Source organism: Chenopodium album, chromosome 15, assembly GCF_948465745.1.
Source record: "Chenopodium album chromosome 15, dcCheAlbu1.1, whole genome shotgun sequence".
NCBI lineage: Eukaryota > Viridiplantae > Streptophyta > Magnoliopsida > Caryophyllales > Amaranthaceae > Chenopodium > Chenopodium album.
Genome location: NC_137848.1, coordinates 10,100,243 through 10,121,179, shown reverse-complemented (window position 1 = coordinate 10,121,179; position 20,937 = coordinate 10,100,243). Strand labels below are relative to the sequence as shown.

General features: G+C 35.3%; 2 protein-coding genes across 5 annotated transcripts; one reads left to right on the top strand and one right to left on the bottom strand.

Annotated features, from left to right (window-relative positions):
- Nucleotides 1–4,636: 4,636 nt before the first annotated feature.
- On the top strand, nucleotides 4,637–10,618 carry LOC145581861 (putative GPI-anchored protein At1g61900). 3 transcript variants are annotated; one of them, XM_081638893.1, is made up of 8 exons: nucleotides 4,637–5,114; nucleotides 5,623–5,755; nucleotides 6,229–7,083; nucleotides 8,060–8,305; nucleotides 8,464–8,478; nucleotides 8,745–8,885; nucleotides 9,336–9,383; nucleotides 10,374–10,618. In XM_081638893.1, exons 2-8 carry the CDS (start codon nucleotides 5,707–5,709, stop codon nucleotides 10,445–10,447), a joined length of 1,428 nt encoding a protein of 475 aa, XP_081495019.1. In that variant the 5' UTR covers nucleotides 4,637–5,114; nucleotides 5,623–5,706; the 3' UTR covers nucleotides 10,448–10,618. The 3 variants fall into 3 exon arrangements, with proteins under 3 accessions (XP_081495019.1, XP_081495017.1, XP_081495018.1); XM_081638891.1 differs by having other exon boundaries at nucleotides 4,643–5,114; nucleotides 8,458–8,478; XM_081638892.1 differs by having other exon boundaries at nucleotides 4,645–5,114; nucleotides 6,232–7,083; nucleotides 8,458–8,478.
- Nucleotides 10,619–12,097: 1,479 nt separating this feature from the next.
- LOC145581860 (peroxisomal membrane protein 13-like) lies at nucleotides 12,098–19,289 on the bottom strand. Of its 2 annotated transcripts, none has more exons than XM_081638889.1 (5): nucleotides 19,148–19,289; nucleotides 18,202–18,438; nucleotides 17,756–18,081; nucleotides 13,182–13,274; nucleotides 12,098–12,614 (listed from the first exon to the last, which is right to left on the bottom strand). In XM_081638889.1, exons 1-5 carry the CDS (start codon nucleotides 19,167–19,169, stop codon nucleotides 12,396–12,398), a joined length of 897 nt encoding a protein of 298 aa, XP_081495015.1. In that variant the 5' UTR covers nucleotides 19,170–19,289; the 3' UTR covers nucleotides 12,098–12,395. The 2 variants fall into 2 exon arrangements, with proteins under 2 accessions (XP_081495015.1, XP_081495016.1); XM_081638890.1 differs by having other exon boundaries at nucleotides 12,099–12,614; nucleotides 18,205–18,438.
- Nucleotides 19,290–20,937: the final 1,648 nt, after the last annotated feature.

The window sequence follows — 20,937 nt, the reverse complement described above, 5'->3', positions numbered from 1 at the left end:
CCGCAATTTGGGCATCCGCCCGATCGGGCTCGATCTTTTGTTGGCCAAATCCTTTGCTTCTCTTCTACTTTGGGCTTCAACTCTTATGGGGCCCAAATCCTTATCTTCCTTGATCCATAGCTCGGATCAAATCCACGAACCAAACCCTTAATCACCGATATGATTGATCTTGGGCTATGATCAACGGTCATAAATGTGATACAAGTTTCGATATCTCGTAATGGCTGGAAAACCATAAAAATTCCTACAAACCAATTGTCAACTCTACAAAACACTCGAAACCACACATTAGTACTAAAAGTAGTCCCAAGAGCTCAAATATGCATAAAAATGACCGTGAGACGGAGAATAAAATAGCATATAAAACACATATATCATATACTTATATTTATGCATGTGTTTTGGTGCAAAATTTGCGTCATTGCGTGTTATTTTTTAACATATACTATATTTAATACTTGTTGTGCATATGAAAAGAAAAGGCTAATTTAGATCAAGTTAGCGTTCATAATTCAGGAATTGCTTGCACTTGTTCTACGACAAATGGTACCAAAGTCACAGTAACATCGTTTAAGGAGACAAGGTTCCATTCACCATTAGAAAGGTCCACCAATAACTAAATTATGACGTAGAGACTTGTTACAGCCTAGTTAATTTAATTATGAATTAAAGGACATTAAAACTCATTGTTGTCTAGTGTGACAACGGGAATGCTTTGGTGCGGGGCACTCCAACTAGCATGGATGGTACGCTAACTATATAGGTAGGCAAGCGAGCGTGGTGAGGGGGTGCCTCTCAACGAAACTACATATTATGCTCATAATTGCTACATCATGACAAAACATTATTCAAGAGAACATGTTGAGCGATAGATCGAGGGGGACGAAGTGTAAAGGATGGTGAAGCAGCAACGAGCCATAATGTGGAAGATATTGTGGCATGGTGTTAAGGAGGGAGATATGCTGTGAAATTGTGGGGGGAACGTGTTAAAGACACGTCATTGTGGTATAAGTGACTGGATAAAGTGATATGTTGTTGTGGTTGAAGCGATGAGGATCAAGTTGCATATTTCAATATCAATAATAAATCAATGAGAAATTTTTAAAAAAAATTTAATTAATGGAAAAATTAAGGAAATTCTCAATGGTAACCCCCAACTTGTGTAACACTGAAATGGTGACCACCTCTTTTTTTTTTATTTCACAAAATGACCTCAATTAAAAAATTTATCCCAATTATAACCTTATTTCATTAATTATTTAATTAAAATTAACCATAGTTAAGGTTTTTTCAAAAAAATAAAAATAAACCCTTTAAAAAAATAATAACCACCGAACAGCCACCCATAGCACCACCTCCACCAGTCAGCCCATCCATTCCCCCTCCCCCTTCACTGTCAGCGTTCGGCACAGATTCCCCGCCAGCGCCCACCCCCAACCGCCAGCGACCCTAAACCGACCCCTAGCCCCTACCCCGACTCTTTCTCCCAGCCCCTACCCTTTCTTCCACCTCGAGCGCCGCATGAAACTCACATCCCCAACCCCATCGCCTAGTTGCCTGAAACCCATAACCCATCTCCAACCCCCTCGCCTGAAACCAGTAACCCATCCCTCACCCCTTGCCTGAATGTCGTAACCCATCCCCCACCACCTCGCCTGAATCCCGTAACCCATCCCCCACCACCTCGCTTGAAACGGAGCGGTAATCGAGGTCGGGGGTTCTAGGCGCGCGGTGGTTAAGGTCAGAGGGTTCTGGGCACACGATGGTCAAGGTCGAAGGGTTCGAGGCGCGCGGTTGTCGGGGTTTGGATTAGGGTCAGGTCTGGTGGTGGCTAGGTGAAGGTGAGGGTAGAAGTTGTTGAGGTGTTGGCTGGGTTGGTTGGTGGTGGACTGGTGGTTTTTTTTTTTTTTTTTAATATTAGTATTTCATTAAAAAATAAATAAATAAATAATCATAGTTAATTTTAACTAACCTATTTATTAAAATAAGATTACTTGTGAGAATAAATTTTTAATTGAGGTCATTTTGTATAATAAAAAATAAAGAGGGTTACCATTTCAGTGTTACACAAGTTGGGGGTTACCATTGAGAATTTTCCAAAAATTAATTGATGAGAAAGATTTATCTCCTTTTAATTTGTAAGAGTATGTTGTGATCTATATAACCCTTTAGAGTGGACCATCAGGAAGGTCTAATTGACATTATTTGTTATTTTGGGGCATGATATTTGTTTGGACTTGTTTTTAAACATTTTTCCGTTGTTGTTTTGTATATATAAAATTAACATAACTGCCACCGAATACAGGTAACATTTTTTTAGATCATTAAATATGTAATTTAAATTGTGGGTTCATTATTGTCGTTCTTTGTTGCTCTTTCTACAAGTCCTACATCATCCTGTAAGGCCTTCCAAGTTTCTATTCAAGGATCTTTGTTTGTAACTTGTATTTTGCATTTTGTGATTTGGTTTTGCTTATTTGCATAAGTGGTAATATGATTCTTGCAAAATTCTTTCTCCATGTTAATATACTTGCAACACACTACTTTAACACTATTTAAAAATAATACAAAGTATTACACTTCGTATTAGGTAAATGGATACATTTAGTGAAATAAATTTACCAACATTAAGAATAAAGTGTTCAATTGTCACTTACAATTTAAAATTATAGGTTAATTCGTCCAAGTTGTAAGTGGTTTACCTTATTCTAATTATTTAATCAAATAATGTGCAAGAAAGTGTGTTGCCTCCAAAGGTTTAGGTTTTTTTTTTTTTTTTTTAAAGATACAAGAATATTGGCATTGCATTTGGTTGGTTGCAAGAATTTTTATTTGATTATGGCATCAATTTAACTTAGCGGATAAGGAGAAATTAAGCACGACTTGTATGAGTTAGAGAGACAATACTATACCTCTAGCTCTACGCAAGTTATCAAATAAAACTGATTTAAGTCTATGTTCGCCTTTTGTTTAAGTCAAATTAGTTCAAATAAAATAAGTTTAGACAGAATAAGTTCTAATAATCTCATTCACGCTCAAAGGTCAAATAGATTTAAATTAATCTAGATTATATCATACATAGAAAAATAAGATGGGGTACACCATAAGTACACATGAAAAGTAATTCATTAGCTTTTATTTATTATTATTTTTTTTTGGAATACAGTAATTCATTAGCTTTGCAACATCCAATCGTAAACTTTATATAGTTCTGTAAAAAAACATTTCTTTGATGCGCACAGGTAAAAAATAACTATGGTTACCCAAAATCAAGTCTCTCATTGCTTTACAAAAATACAAAATCAAATATTGTTGCTGATATTAAGTCCCCAACATAAAACGTGACAAAATGACATTATAATCAGACAACTAAACATAATCAGGGACTTTAAAGATCTAGAAGTTGAAATCTCTAAGGTATTGCTCACACAACAATATCAACAAACTAAGGGCTTGTTTGGTTGCCATACAAATTCAATTCCCTTGGGAACTTACAATTCATGGGAATTCACTTCCCTTGTAAAATTCCTAGGAATTGAGTTTGTGGTGTTTGGTTAACACTAAGGAACTTGCACTTCCCATGGAATAATATCTTGTGCTTTATTTGATTAAATTGATCTTAACTTGTAAATTAATTACGTCAACTACCCTTTTTTTTTTAAAAAAAAAAAATCCATATCAATCAAAAGAAATAATTTTTAGTTCACATTAAAGCTTTTAGGACTTAAGACTATTACTCGTAAATAAATTCCATTCACTCTTTAGGTTCCTAAAAAAAAAAAAAAACGTCTTTCTCGCAATCTCTAATCTACTTAAATTCCGGGTTTTAAAAAAAAAATTGAGCTGAAATTCCTTTTTAAGAAAAATAAAATCTACTCCATATATGACTGGATTTGAAAATTGAAATAATGATATTTGCAAGCTTTAGTTAAATAGCCCACATATGAGAAGAAGCTAATTGAGGTTTGCAGAAAATAAATAAATAAATAAATAAAATTTCAGATTTATAACGCAAGGAAAAAATTGCAGGTCCAAAGAAGATGGAGGAGATAAAGCAATAGGTGGTTTAACAAAAGAAGATATTTTTACCTTAATTAGCTACTAATGAAGAATAATATGCATTTTTGTCTTCTATAAATCATAGGAACTCTGACTTACCTAGGGGGGTGGTGGTAAGTAACTTCCCATGAACTATAGGAATTTCCACTTCCTGGGAATTCTAATTTCCTCCATTTTCTCAACTTTGTGTTAACCAAACAACATCCTATACTTTCACATTCTGAGAATTTTGACTTTCCCCACTATTTCCTACCAACCAAAAAAGTCCTAATTACTTGTAACACTTAAATGCTTAATTAGCACCCGCTATCCAATTAATTAAGGTATCACAATTACTTGTACAAGTTAACATTTGTAGATGTTTATATAACCATGAAGAATTGTGATGCTACAAAAAATACAAAAAGTAGATTAAAACCAATTATAATCCAACATCACATGATGTAACATGCTGTTAAAGAAATCAAATTATTTTATCTTTATGGTCCCACTTTAGCAGTAAAATTTAGACCAACAAATGCCAGAATCCAATGGCTCACAATCTCATCATCTTCCTTGATCAAACCCCAAAAACCTGGTTTCAGTAACCTTAATCAAATGACCCAAAAGATTTGGGATGCTATAACCAAAACATTTGGGGTACCCTTTTTCAGTTTTTCTCTCTAAAAGAGGAAAGTAAACTTTCTCTCTCTTCCCCACAAAACTATCTTTCTAGAGAGAGAAAAAGGCAAAACACTATTCTGCAACAGAGACTGCTACTACTGATAATTACACTTTCTCTCTCTTACCCGCCAATTATTATCACTAGAATTTTTTAGGGTTCATAGATTTATAGCAAAATTTTTGGTTTCTGGGTTGATTGTGATATCAAGAAATCAATTTGGGGTTTTTTTGGGGTAAAACCCTAAAAATAAAGAACTTCCCTTTTTACGTTATATTAAAATTAAAAGGAAAAGTTTGCATTGACAGAGGAATCTTCTGGAATCAGCCGTTAACAAATCATCATTCACATTTGGGGTTCCCTTTTTCTGGGTTGTTGCCTTTTCTCATTTGAGGTATGTTTCTCTATGTTTAATGCAATATTCAGCTCTTCTTCAATGAGATTTTTATATTTTTTTGCTGTTTTTATATCTTGTTTTAGATGTTACATAGGTTTTGTTTTCTGGGTTTTTGTGATTTTCTTAGTTTGGGGAAATTCTTGATTTGGATTTGATGTGATAATCTGGGTAATCTAGTTGGTTTGATAAAAAGGGTCTTTTTTTGTTTTTGTTTTTTTCTTATCTGGGGAAATGGTAAACTTTATCAGTTCCAGAAGTTAATTTGCTTAGTCCTTGAGCTGAACTAGTGATTTTTAAGTTTGAATTGTAAATTTTACCATGCCCAGTTTATGTCAGATTAGGTGTTAGTAAAAAAATGTAATTTATTTACTTGATTGATATTTGAGCAACCAAGTAACAATATTTTATGGTTTAATCTGGTATTTTGTAGTTTAGATTGTGTTTCTGTAATTTTAAAGTTCATGTACTAGGCCAAAGCTCAACTTCATTGTTCTACTATGGACAGGCTTTGTCTTATGGCTCGGATAAGTCATTGGACCATCGAATTTATATCTTGAAGGGGTGTCTTCGAGGATCTCGATGTTGCCTAATGGTTAGTCGCACTATGGACTGTAGAAGGACGGTGGATCGTCTCAAGGGTAAAGAGATCTTCTGATTTTGCTGTAGCTGTTTCATGTTTTATGTGTGGTGATCATGATTTGTCTATATTTTGCTGCCATTCAAATCACATAAGTGTCTAACTTCTCAAGTCCGTATTAATGATATAATGTTTCGCTTGAGATATTGATCTTGTTGTTTATGTTTCTTGCTATAGACTATGTGGAAATTGTTGTAGATGATGTCTCAAAATTGGTTGATGATTTTGCAAGATAGTGAGTGGAGACATTCATCAAATACATGTATTGCTACTTTTGTTTTGTGAAAATCCTTGTTGAGGATCCATATCTTAGCTTACAAAGATTGTTGCCAGCCTGCTTGTTGTTGCTAGATTTTACATAACTTATGTTGTTCTGCTTTGTATATTATAGCTTCTTATTCTAAATCTGCATGTCCCTGTATATTTTATCTCACTACATCATCATCTCCTGTCAATGCATTCTTATTTTTATAGCAGGTACTTTATGCCAGAGGTTCTTGCTATTTACTATCTGGTTTTCCACATTCGAAGATGTGGTATTTTTGAAAGTGCTAGCTGAACAGTATCATCTTCCTTCTCATCATAAGCTTGATAAGTTGCCAACCACAGGGGCTTTTCAACCTATTCAGATATCACCATCTGTCATTCCTCACGATCCAATTCCCGATGAATCTAATCCTCCAATGTACCCTAGATTTCCAATGATATACAAGCCTGTATTGACAGGGAAATGTCCTGTAAACTTCTCTGCCATATCAGATGTCATTGAGAGAACTGCTCTTGACTGTTCTCAACCGTTAGCATCCTATGTTGGAAATGTTATATGCTGTCCCCAATTTAGTAGTCTGCTCCGTATTTTCCAGGGTTACCACAGCACAATTTCCGATAAGTTGGTTTTTCAAGATGCTACTGCTGATGATTGTTTCTCAGACATTATTAGCATTCTTGCTAGCAAAGGGGCAAATAGCTCCATTTCACGGCTCTGTTCTGTTAAACCATCAAATATTACGGGGGGTTCCTGTCCTGTGAAAGATGTAAATTCGTTTGAAAAAATTGTGAACACAAGTCTGTTGTTAGATTCCTGCAGCACTGTTGACCTTCTGAAGGAGTGCTGTAGACCTGTTTGCCAACCTGCGATTACAGATGCTGCACTTCAGCTCTCAGGACAACTAGCAGCCAGTGATGGAAAAAATGCAGCAGGAGGAGCTATAAATATTGACACACTTAATGATTGTAGAGGAGTTGTCTTCTCGTGGCTTTCAAGGAAACTCTCAGCAGATGCCGCAAATACTGCTTTCAGGATAGTTTCTAGTTGTAAAGTCAATAAAGGTACAGTATTTGATGTTTGTATTACTGATGTGTTGTGCTTAATACTGCCATTAGATGTAGTGTCTTGAGTCTGCTCTATGACTTCTTTTGCTCTTTTTTGTTAAATTGTCTTTATACTAGATGGGTCTCTTTTTGTTTGTTTGGCATTTAATCAAGGTAATACGAGAAAAAAAAAAAATCTCCTTTATTGTCCTTTAGGATAAAATTGATTATTTGCAAAAAGGAATAGGGGTTCAGAGGGATAGAAGTGCTCTGAACATCCATCTGTTGTCACTTTCCCAGTGTTAATTGAAGGCAAATGTTTTCTCAGTGTTAATTTAGATTGTCTTGAAAGCTCCTTTCTTCCGAATTTTCTCCTTCATGTTTTATCTGCTTTTAATAGGGATTCTAAGAACTTTTTTTCTTACTGACATGTTTTATTGGCTTCAAGCTGAATCACCGTCATGACACTTTTAGTTCATCTATCAATATTAGTCTCTCTGATGTTGCTGCCTGTTTTATGATCTCACTTTTCAAGGATAACAACTTATGCATGCTGTAAATTAATATGAATCCATAGGAGTAACAACTTTTTTTAATTTGCTGATGTATTAGTTTAGGGCTTTATTATTTTCATGTGCCAGTATAGAGTAGCAAATAAAGCCCGTCCTTGATTTAGCTCTTCCCTGTGCCACTATAGAGACATGATTGAATTTCAGGTACTTGCATACTGAAATTGAAGACTGCTTAGTGATGCCTGCTGTGCAGCTGGAGGCAAATAAGAATATGATAAAATATTTACTTAGATTACATGCCATGAATTATTAACTTTTATTGCATTATATCAACAAAGAGTACGGTCGAAAGGTCATTGTTATTGTTTAGACTTGAGATTTTAGTTTGGCGACTTTACAAACTGGGCTTTTGATCTTTTGAGAGATATAATTTCTTGCCGAATTGAATTATTTAGCCTCTAATTAGTGATTTCCTTATGCAGTTTGTCCATTGCAGTTCAGACATCCGTTAGAAGTAGTTGAGCAATGCCGTAACACAGCTGCTCCTGGTCCTTCCTGTTGTAGCTCATTAAATAGCTATATTAATGGGGTTCAGAAGCAAATGCTGATTACAAATAAGCAAGCAATCATTTGTTCAACTATGTTTGCATCAATGTTACAGAAGGCTGGAGTTATGGCAAATGTTTATGAACTTTGTGATGTGGACTTGAAAGATTTTTCAATCCAAGGTGCAAAGATAACTCTTTTTTTTTTTTTTTTTTTCTTTCTTTTTTTTTTTTTTTTTTTTTGAGAACACTCTATTTTTTGTTTAGTTAGCTCTATTGCTTATTTTTATATCAGTCTGACTTTATAATTTTCCTTGCATGGATCTGTGACGCAGTAACAGCATATGGACAGCAAGGTCTGTACTTTGTCTTCTCTGAGATATGTGTAAATTAATGAAAATATCTTTTGACTATGATGTCTATGGATTTTCCCAATGGTTTTTCATTGAGTTCAATCAATGAATTATTGTATTGAAACTTGCATTTTTTTCCCCTTTTGTCAGAAACGGTCTGTCTGTCCTTGTTATTTTGCGCTTTGACTTTGCTCCTTTTTATTTTATTTTATTTTATTTGCCCCCTTTTGTTCTGTTGACACCTGATTCTCACTCTTCTGGAAATGCAGGTTGTCTACTCCGAAGTCAGCCAGCAGATATTGTGTATGACAATGTAACAGGCTATAGTTTCACTTGTGACTTAAATGACAATATCGGAGCTCCCTGGCCTTCATCATCTTCTATGTCGTCCTTTTCCCTGTGTGCTCCAGGTAACTCGGAAAAAAACTCTCTAGCTCTAGTTTTGTTTGTTACTATGTGTTAACTTGTATATGGGTTAACCAATTATCATTGTCATCCTTCCCTCTCTTTTTGCGAGGGTCAGATAAGTGCTCTATCCTTCATTCAGAGGCTTTATTGGCAATGGGCATTAGTACTGAGAGATGGGGAAAACTTAACCTACCATATTCCACCCCAAAACATGCCATAACAACATGCATTCTAAGATTTTCACAAAACCATTTGCTTGACCTGTGTCATGAATCATGAAGCAAATCAAATTATACCACATACTTTCAACTTAATTTGGGATGTATTATTCAGAAATGGTAGAGCTAGTAATTAGATGCCTTATTTATCTGAAGTGTGCTTTTTTTAGTTGGGCTTACTGCTACTGTGTAAATGTGACAAATCACCTAATTAATTTTGTGCTGTATATGCAGAAATGTCATTACCTGCTCTTCCAAAGTCAAAGCATTCAGGAAGTCACGGTATGTCTATAACAGTATAACACCATTTATATTGCAGCTTTATTGATAGTGTTTACATTTTTATTTTTGGCTGTTAGTTTACACATTTCTGTCCAAAGCCCTTAACTAGTAAAGAGTGCTTTGTTTGTGAAGTTGAATTACTAAAAACTACTAACTATGCCCTTATCTAAGAGAAAGTCAAATGCTAATGCTTGTTTGGAGATTATAATATTTAATTTTCATTTCTTGTTATGGTAGTTGCATATCGCTGTCTATGGAATGTTTTCAGTTTGTGCGAGCTCCAGTGACACAGCAATGGGTGTTGAAAATGATAGGCTTACACATAGTGATGGCATGCTGTTATTGCAATGCTGAGCCTACGTTCAAATTTTGTGTGGTATGGTCTTAGCAATCACTTTAACCAAATCACAAAAGCATCAAACAACTTGCACATCCACAGTTGTGCAATTTGGTTTGTTGTTCAGTTGTACTTTACATTGTAGGCTTAAGAAGATCTTCAACGTCTATTTTTTAAAATGTAGCAATTAGTTCAGGAGTATTTTATTAAATCTATCAATAGAGCAATAAATTAGTGACGCTTTTTATTATTAACCATTAATTATACCAAGTTCAAAATTTGAAAATTGTAACCTTGATACCAGGAAAAGAGAGAGAGAGAAGAGGGGGGGGGGGGGGGGGGGGGATAGTCTTTTCAAAGTCTTGGATTCCACCAAACTGTAACTATGACCATTCACTGGAGTTCAGTTTACATGTATATTCAAGAGCCCTACTACGGAAACACGGAGTACTAATTAAATTTAAAACTCTATACATGGAAGAAATTGGTTACTGATTGGGATTATTGTTTTATTTATTGTGCTACCTTGTCTTTTATGTCTGAAGTCAATTAAGGCTTCTGATCCATTGTCTGAAATTTGAGCTATACTTTACTAGCCTTTTAATCTCATATGCTAATTGGCTGACATGCATGTGCTACGGTAAATTTTGCAGGCTATCATCGTGGTGGACGGGAGCTCAGTATACCCATTTTTCTAGTGTTTGTAATCAGTGTAATTTTGTACTGAGTATATTTTGACGCGAGAGGGAGGAATGTAGGCGAGTTGTATCTGGTTGAGGAGGGCATATGGGGAGTGTAGTTTGTTGCTAGGATTTGATGTATATTGTTAGATAATACTTTTTCATGTATAGTAGCTGCTGTTTTTTCCCATTTATTTTCTATTATTTCTTTTTCTTTCCTTAATGTTGCTCTATCTTGTCTATGTTTTCTTGTTGGATCCTTAATACAGCTGGGTTTGACTTATCTAGTTTGCATTAGGTGAGATGAATTAATAATGGAATGGCAGGAATCAACAAGTTAGCTGTGGGATGTGGAGAATGTTTGAGGGACAGGTTGTCCTTAAAGAAGCGCCCTTCATTTCAATCAGAAAGGCCATCTCATTCTTGTAGGTGGTTGGATCCCTGTTTTCTAGTCGCGAATTCCGTAAAATCAAGCATAATTGTGATAGTGACTTAGCAACTAATAGCAAATGTGAAAGTTGAGTAAGCTAACATGGAAATTTTATACTGGGAGATTGAACAGTCCTAGGTTTGCTCCCTGATGATGTGGGTTAGATTGATGTAGCAGAACCCCTCCTGTTGAGACTTGACGAGTATTGGATTTTGACTTGATATAATCTCGATTTTACAAAAATAGATAATTGATACAACTTACAGTAGTTGAAATTGTTTATATATACGCCGTTATTAATAATCTAAAACTTTTCACGAGTCACATAAATGCACAATAGTTTTAAGGTTTAAAGATCCTTATTCTTTGCTGCCACTCTATCTTGATCATTATCTGTGAAAATAATGGTATTGCCATTGTTTACATGAAAAAAGAGTCAACTTTTCAAAAACAGGTAGCATTATCAAATTCTATATTAATATAAAAGCATATATCCTATATTCCTATGGCTTTTTTATATTTATTTGAATAGTACAAGTACCTTATTCAATAATTGCCATGAAACAAAATATGACACTTGTGTAGTTTTGTTATACATGTCAACTAATTACTTAATTGGTTAAAAAAAAAAAAATATTACTTATTGAAGATTTAGAGGTGGTACCAAAACAATGGATTTGATCCCGTCTATATCACACTTGTCTGAGAAAAATCTGACAACACTAGTCGCATAAAATCCTATATTTTAATCAACTAACTAGTTTTCGGTCCTGGTGTTGCTCCGGGTATTACTTTGAGTTTTTATTATTATTATTATTATTATTATTATTATTATTATTATTATTATTAAACCAAGTTCATTAGTATAAATAGTTTTGAATAATTTTTGCTTTTATTTTTAATATGAATTTATTATATATTTATGTGCATAGATAGAACAACATTAGTTTCTAGCTTGGATGGTAATAATTTGGTCTTCATTCTCCTCATTGTAAACATTTTTGGTTAACCCATGAATCAAAAATATGTTAAGAGATAGATGTGGCATATTGAATGATGATGTGGCATTATGTTGGTGCAAGAATTAAATACACGTGGTACATTGACATTTTTAAAAACGCTTTGTAATATATTAGTATAGATAGATAGTATACTTGTAATTTACTAACTTTAATATTTTAGCTTGAAGAATTTAACAGATTGAGAAGTAAAAAAAATAAAAAATAAAAAAAATAAAAAAAAATTAGGATCATTTAGAGTAGAACTATTATATTTAACTATGCATTTTTATTATTTTTTTCAAGAGCACAACTTATTCATAATACTTCAAACTCCCATTACAGAGTATTAGCATAAAGCATTTTTAGCACATTTTTCTAGCTAGTAATACATCAAATGAGATATAGAGAAAATGAACACGCTATTATACACGACATACAATATTGCAGAAATAATAGTACAAAATCTAACTCATTCCCTTCACAGTTGTAGGAGAGAGGCTTTTTTCGCTCTCTAAGCATCCTGCAGAGTCCAGATTGAGATCACAGAGCAAAAAAAGTCTTGTGTTATCTTCTAGCATCATTGCCCCATACGTTATCCCAGCCACCAGCAGGTGCAGATTTTGGTCCCTCTAGGAGTCTCTGATCATTCTGCATGTCTGGTCCTGGCAATGGAAGGCCATTTGGGCCTGCAGGGCCAATCTTCTTCGATTTTCTTCTTAACCCCAAAATTCTAAATACAAATCTGGCCAATTCGCCATACAGCATACCACCTCGATCAAAGAGCTGCATACATGATATGACTCATCAAAAATACTAATATACTACACGAAGAAAAAAGAATGTTCTCATATTGGAGTTTTGGACGCATATGCAGCAGGAGACAATTTTTATTTCCTTTTTTTTAAAAAGGTGCTAAATTCTCATAGGTCAGCTGAACATTAAAATTTTTACTTCATTATCTGGTTCTACTACAAGGAACAGAAAAGAAAGGCCCCTCGCACAGCCAAAGTAAAGAAGTGACACAATTCATACAAACCAAAATTCCAACTAACAATTGCTTAGCTGATGCACTAAGACCACAGATTTCTTATGTATCAAACACAACAAGAATAGAAGCTTTGCACAAGTGAGCTACTAAAGTATAGGTCCCCATTTTAGTCCCCAACACCCTAAAATTTGAACACACTGAATCATATAGACACAAGATAGTGACTGAAACGTCTGAAAGCCTTTTCTTTCTTCTTTTGGTCTACAATGTCAAACAAATCATACTGTATGTGTTATGGTCAGAATACTAATGCTATGATCAGAATAGCTACAAAGGTTTAATCAGTGAAATAAGCTGCATACCTGTAAGAGTGCAGACATGAAAAAATGAACAGCTTGTGTGTTCTGATCCACAAGAAGAGATATCCGTCCAAAAAAATTTACCACTCCTTCCATCTGACATCAATGTAAATATATGAAGAGTCAGCAATGATATTTTAAAATTCACCATCAATAGGACATTGTGCTCCCAGGACTTAACAAACATAGTACTCCCTCCGTCCCTTTTCTAAGGTTAAGTTTAAATTTTTTTTTCATGGGTATTAAGAAAAATGCTTGGGAGATGGTAAAATGTGATTATTTATTTTGAAAGTAGGTAAACATTTTTGTACATGGGAATGTTTCAGGAGTGGGTTAATATATTTGGTAAATGGAAATAATTGCTTTGGGATTATGTAAATATTTTGGTAAATGGGAATAGTTGCTTTGGCGTTATGTAAATATGAGGGTATGGGTAAAAATATTACTTTAAATAGAAACATAACCAAAGAAAGGAAATGTCCAAAATAGAAACATAACCATAGAAAAGGCACAGAAGGAGTACTAAAACTGACACAATCACTACAAGAAAGTAACATAAAGTAGCATGACATTTAGGCACCTAGCAAAAAAAAATGACAATAAGAATAATAATTTCAAAAGGAATCTCTTCTATTCCTCACGTGCTTGATAAATTAAAAAATCAAATTTCAGATAAGAGTTCTAAGATTTGCTCAGTGAAGGAACTTTGAAAGCCAAGGTGATACAAGGAAAGCACGGTAAAAAGGAATACTTCAACAACGATTCAAAGGTCACCCTTCCTTTGCAACCTTTCCAAAGTTCACATCTGTCTCTTAGATGATTAATGTTTAAATATGTCCAAGAATCTGACTGAGAACTTGTATTTGTTTGAGACTTGGACAAGAGACTCGTGTGACTTTGTGGTACATTACAATAGCTTTTTCTTTAATTTGCCAATATTGTATTGACACACCACATTAGTTGCTTATTTTCAACTTATATGAAGTGCAGAAATTCCACACTGTTGAAAGTAACCAATAAATAATCATTGTGTAGAGGAAAGCCAAGCTTTGACTGACCACGGCAAGATTGGCTACAGCTGCCAATAGGTAGAAACAGACCCTTCACAACTTAAAAGAGTAAAACTGATAAGCATCCAAAGAATCAGAGCGGCCTTATACTATCTCAGAAAGTATTCTTGTTTGCATTGCACTGGACTCTCAATAGAGCTCAAGGATCTGCCATCCATTATCACAACATGTTTGACGTGTATTTCATTATCTTTCCTAAGAGGTATTCCAAGCACCCTCAGTACTGGAACAGATTATAGACAATCAACTATCATCCCCATATTAGTGTAAAGCCTTAAGCTAAATTCCAAGATTGTCCAAGATCCCAATAAGTGAAAAGACAGAAGCAAAGATCATAAGATGATGGAACAAAAATAATAGGAATAGGCTCATTGACACTGATTCTTTCAAGTGTCAAGAATGCAAAAGGTTCTAACAATTGAAGACATTTAGAAGTGTCAAGAGCGCTTAAAGTTTTAAGAACTGTATTCACCAGGACGAATGGCAGAGAGGGAAAATAAGGTATCATGGAGGGGCTGGACAAGGCTTAAGCTTACATTGCTACCCCAAGCAAGGCTGCAAGGGTGCTGCGTCTGTTACTTTGTAGATACTACGCTAAGGTTTTGGTGTGATCCAAATGATGGTTCACTCCACCAAACGGGTTAAATGTGAAACAAGATCAAAACGTAAGCTACCTGGAAAGAAAATTCAAAGAGCTCTGAAAAATATCTTACTTCATGAAGTGTGAACCTGTTGCCTAAAAGATCATTATATAGCTCTCCCTTTACAGTTACCTTTTTTTTTTTTTTATTATTATTATTTTACAAAAAAAATAATAATAATAAATTAATAACTTTCCTAAGACTACTAGAAACCTAATATTTCCTCTGTCCCTAAATTCTCGCCCCATTTTCCTTTTTAGTTCGCCCCTTTAACTTTGTCCCATACTATTTTTGGTTGTGGAGACCACAACTTTACTCTCACAACCACTACATCTAATCCCACCACTTTTCTCTCTAATAAACTCGTTTCAACCAACAATCAAAGAAGTAACTCCAGCCCTTTGAGGAAGTAATACCATGTATAGGAAAATATCCCATGTTACTAATAAAAAGGAAAATTTTTGCCAACATAAAAACAAAGCATAATTGACAAAATAGAAATTAACTTCCAAACTAAGTCCATTGTCTCACCAACATCAGCCCATTGGAAACTAAACTCAGGTCTAATCCTGCTGACCTTAACTTCCAAACTAAGTCCATTGTCTCACCAACATCAGCCCATTGGAAACAAAACTCAGGTCTAATCCTGCTGACCTTCCAAAGCTCCCACATCAGAGGATAACCCCATAAATTCATCACCCAATCACATTAACCAAACATGCAATTATTGTGTTTTCAACATGTCAACCGGCATGCAGGGACTGTCAAGGAGATCCACTAAAACCATAGATTTTCATATTTGTACATATAAGTTCTACCAGGTATGGTGATGCCAATGTAAGGGGAGAATATCATCAAGGTAGTAAAGTAGGCCCACATCATTTTATATATCTTCATTGATGATGACTAAGCCTTTTTTCCAAGAAGCAAACCTCCTATCCATGAAACACTAGAAGGATACCCTGGATACTTGGAACGTGTTTCAGCAAAAAATCATGCTCTAAAAATGTGGTGATTATGCAACGGTGAAAACCAAGTACCCCCATGGCTATGGATGGGAAGTCAAACTCCACTAATGAACAATAGAAACTCCTATGAAGAAGACAGACCACATAATAAACGGGTGTTTAATAGTCTGATTTCAAGAAATGGAACATGGAGCCAGAATATAGTTTGAACCTTTGAAGCCTATTAAGTATTAACGAACAACTAGGTGAAAAGAATTCTCAGCATCACAATTCATAGATTAAAGACACAATAATCTTGAACTGAACCAATGATGGAAACTATTCATTATAATTGGATATAGATGCCTCTACAAAGAGTACACATTACTATGACGATGATAGCAAATTAGCAATGGAAGATTTTTCTATTAAAGATACAAAATGCTCTTCCTTTAGGATATCGTCAGAAGATGGGAGACGGCTGCTTCATAAATCTGTGACTACATCTTCAGATATGGTGCAGTAACCAACCATATATAGAAGGGGTGCCACCTAGCAATCAACTAGGGGTTAGATAATATAAATGTAAGGGGAGAATATCATCAAGGTAGTAAAGTAGGCCCACATCATTTTATATACCTTCATTGATGATGACTAAGCCTTTTTTCCAAGAAGCAAACCTCCTATCCATGAAACACTAGAAGGATACCCTGGATACTTGGAACGTGTTTCAGCAAAAAGTCATGCTCTAAAAATGTGGTGATGATGCAATGGTGAAAACCAAGTACCACCATGGCATGGATGGGAAGTCAAACTCCACTAATGAACAATAGAAACTCCTATGAAGAAGACAGACCACATAATAAACGGGTGTTTAATAGTCTGATTTCAAGAAATGGAACATGTAATAACAAGTTCCAACTTCCAACTAAACATCTATTTCAGAGCTACACTTTGGTCAAGAGCTCAATTTGGGTCTGGAAATAATCCCCAAAACAGCTGGAACACTAGAAAAAGTGGAAGCATCATATGACACAGCCATCAAGAGTAAGCAAGATAAAAGCACAAGAGTAGTGATGTCTCAATATGGCAACCAAAACATGTCTATCTAGGATTCCTTTCTAATTAGATAAGATCCAAATTGCGCTCCAATTGTTTTTAAGGTGTTGGGCATGGAACAAGGCAGGACTAGGCTGGATTGAGCAAGGAACTAACGTAATGCTCCAATGGATACAAAATGAGCAGTGGAGGGTTGGGCTTTGAGCATTCTCAATGCAAGCCTTGGCGCATTTTATCAAGTCCTGCAGTGGTTTCAACAAAACATGGCAAAGGAGCGAGCAAGGATTGAACTATAAAAATCTCAAAGGGTGAGGGAACCACCATGGACTCCAAAATAATCTCATAATTATCAAGAGCTCACTGTAAGACTATCTTATGCTATAAAATTAGTTCGTTGCAATCACTGAACTATAAAATTAGTTTGTTTCCCCCACCCCCCGACCAAAAGCAGCCAAGAGATTAGCCAAGGCAACGGCACAACGATGAAAGAATGTAACCAAACTTGGACTGTCTTCTTATCCAAATACAAGAGCCAAGGTGGCACACAATTGAGCCAAAGAAAATGCATTAGGATCACAGCATCACAAACAAATATACATCCTAAGCAACAACTGGAGCACAAAGAAATGATTAACAGATAGATCAAACCTAAAAACTTGAGCATTGATAAACACAGTGTATGAGAAATAGGAACTAAAATAACTAGGTCAAATAGAGAAATTCAAATGACTTCCACAAATGACATCAAAAGCCATTTAATCACATTCAGATGTCCACAAGGATAAGTCTGATATACAAGCAGAAAATCTATAGATTATTAAAAAAAAAAAAAAAAAAAATACAAAGAAGTTAATACTTACCACACGAAGAAAAGAAATCCAAAACCCAGGTGGGGATGGAGGAGGATTATTCGGATCTTGGGGTCCGAAGGGACCGCCCATCCCCATCCCCATTCCCATTCCATAACCACCCATGCTTCCTCCCAAGCCACTATTGTACATCCCTCCTCCACCATACATTCCAGAACCATAAAGTCCGCCACCATATCCTCCACCAATGCCCCCTCCAATTCCCCCTCGATACATGCTACTACCATACATACCCCCGCTCATTCCTCCATATCCCCCACCAATTGAATTATACATCCCTGATCCATATCCAGAGTTAGTCATGCCAGAATTGTATCCTGCAAATAACAGTTTATCAGACGGTTCAGAAGCATAGTAGCAGCATCATAACTCCAGTGCTTCTAACAAAGCTCTTGTTCTGATATACTCCTATATGTCTCAATGAATCAAAATACAACTACCTCCATAACTGCTGTTTCCGATATTATTCTCCCAAGGCCTTGTCGGAAGAGGCCTGCCAACTGCATTTGTGTTAACAGTATTAATTCGATCAGAAGTTGAAACGATTTCTCCAGGCTTTGCAGTCCCAGAAGCTTCTACAACATCACTTGTAGCACCAGCTGAAGGGGGTCTAAATGGCGCTGGACCAGATGACGATCCAGACCTTTCCCAAGGTTTCGGTGGAGGGCCACTAGCTGCAGAGAGAAACAATATGCCTTGTCAGTGTAATAACACCGTATTAACTCGAATAAGGGGAAAAAATGTTCCCCTTGCTGAATTAAACCTACCAACAGAGTAGGTAGATAATTTAAGCGAATTAGACACTCCAAGAGTTAATTCAACTAAAAGCTGCCTTATGATCCGTACATACTTTCATTATATAAATTTTAACATCAGCAGTTATTCAGCACAAGCTGCTCAAAATCTTAATAAAATCCCAAATTAGAAAGGATACAATTTTACACCTTATAACAGCAGCCATAATTAGTTAATTTCCTCAATTTCTCTTTTCTTTTTCTTCAATTTTTACTACGGAGGTATTTCCAGATCAAGCTAAATCTTCAATACTACACCAAAGAACCACTAATCTCAGGAAATTGGCATGCAATACAAAATAATTCCAAAACCAAGATCAATACCCCAAATTAATCAATCTTGCCAAAACTACCCAATTACTCAACTCAATTGCAGAAACATCGTAATCAAAAGCAAAAACCCTAATCAATTCAATCAATCGCATCGATAATTACGACATGAAAAGGTAAAAATTCGAAATCAAACACAGAATATCCAAAAAAAACCCAAAAATTTAACGGAAATCAATAACCAAAAGCAAAGCAAAAATTAACACAATTAATCAAGGGAATTGGTAGAAAATTGAGATTAGGAGAAAGGAAAACATACCTCCTTGTGTTGTCGTCGCCATTGGCAACTCTGAAGAAGAATGAGAGAAAGCGCCAAGAAAAGAGGAGAAGAGAGAGAAAGAGAAGAGATAGAAACAGCTAGTAGTACAGCAACATCATACTCGTTATACTCCGTAATTAATTAGATAAAGATTAATTATCATATGATAAACAACGACCGTCAAAATTACAATATGTAGCCGCGTTTTTTCAACCGATGAGGTATTCATTCTCATGGGTGGTTTAGGTCAAGTTGGAAACCACAATATGCTTAGAGGTCAGGTCAGGACGGGTCGTATAGGGCATTAACTTGATACATTATTCAAATTCGTTAAAAGTAGCGGATTTATTGGGCCATATTGGGGCATTTCAGGCTTTTCAGGTTGGGTTCAGGCTTTAAACTAAAAATGCGTTTTTAGGCTTGTCCAAATCTGCTTTTTTTTCGGGTCGAGCTATCGGGCCGTTCCGGTGTTAATCACCTCTAAATACACTTGAAGGCATGCTTGATCGAGCCGAGCCAATATGATTTTCAAATCCGAATGGGTTAAAGATTAATTCAACTAAGGGTATGTTCTGATTTACTGAATTGAGTTGAACTGAATTGATTAGAGCTGAACTGAACTGAATAGAGTTAAAATGAATTGTTTATGAGTGGAGGAAATTAGGAACTGAACTAAAATTAAGCTGAAAAGAACTGGCCCTAAAAGATTAATTTTTGTTCTCTATATTTATGTCTATGCCTTTTAAGTAAGGAACTGTTTTATTTAAAAGGGGTAGATTTAATTTAAATTTTTAATTTTTAACCTTGTTGTCATATACTTCATATATAATGGTTAAAGCTTAAAATTAGTTTTTATACGTACATATACATTCATACGTATAGTTTTCTAATGTGCAATCCAAGTATCATTATTTGTTATATATAGTTGAATCTAAATCTATACAATGTGTTATTTCATGAAAAATGACAATGTGATCGAAGTTATGAGTTTAGGTCATGTTCTCTTCACCTTATTTTTGTTGAACTTAAATTATTTAAATCCATATTTAAGTCTTAAAATTGATCTTACAATTTTAAGATTCATGTATGTCATATGATTTGATTTACGATTTTACCCATTTTACATATTTTTCTTAACTAGCGAGATTTTTAGAGGTAGTTTTCATAACTATTTAGACGCTTTAGGAGTGGTTTTGGAGGTCGATGAATCGAGGTCGCTCAATGAAAGGTGCATAGAGGCTCTTATGGATGCTATTTTCATTCCTCATGCATATTAATCTCAACCTAAGCTTCCATAAACGCATATCTTTCATTGAGCTACCTCGATTCATCGACTTTTCATGTTGGTTGTTTTTTTTTTTTGGAAGGGCATGGGCTTTCACGATGGTGAATTTTTAGGGTGGTGGGGGTGGTTTTGAGAGGTTGGGGGTGATAACGGCCACGAGGTGGTTTTAGGTGGTGGTATTGGCGGTGCTTGTGAGGGTAAGGTTGGCCACAGTGGTGGCGATTGGATAGTTGTGATGACGGTTTTTGTTAATGGTAGGGTGTTGGTGGTGAGTAATTAGATATGGTTGTGTGGTGTTGTATGGATGACTTAAGAAAAGGAATGAAAAATATCATGGGGGTGGGGAATCATGGTAGAGGAAAGTGGGGGCCATGAGAAAATAAGAAGGGAAAAGACTTCAAATAATAAACTAATAAACAACAACAAAGAGAATCAAACTAAATCATTTCCTTAACCTTTCTTAATAAAGATGCTATAGTGAACACACCCTAAAAAAGATAAACTA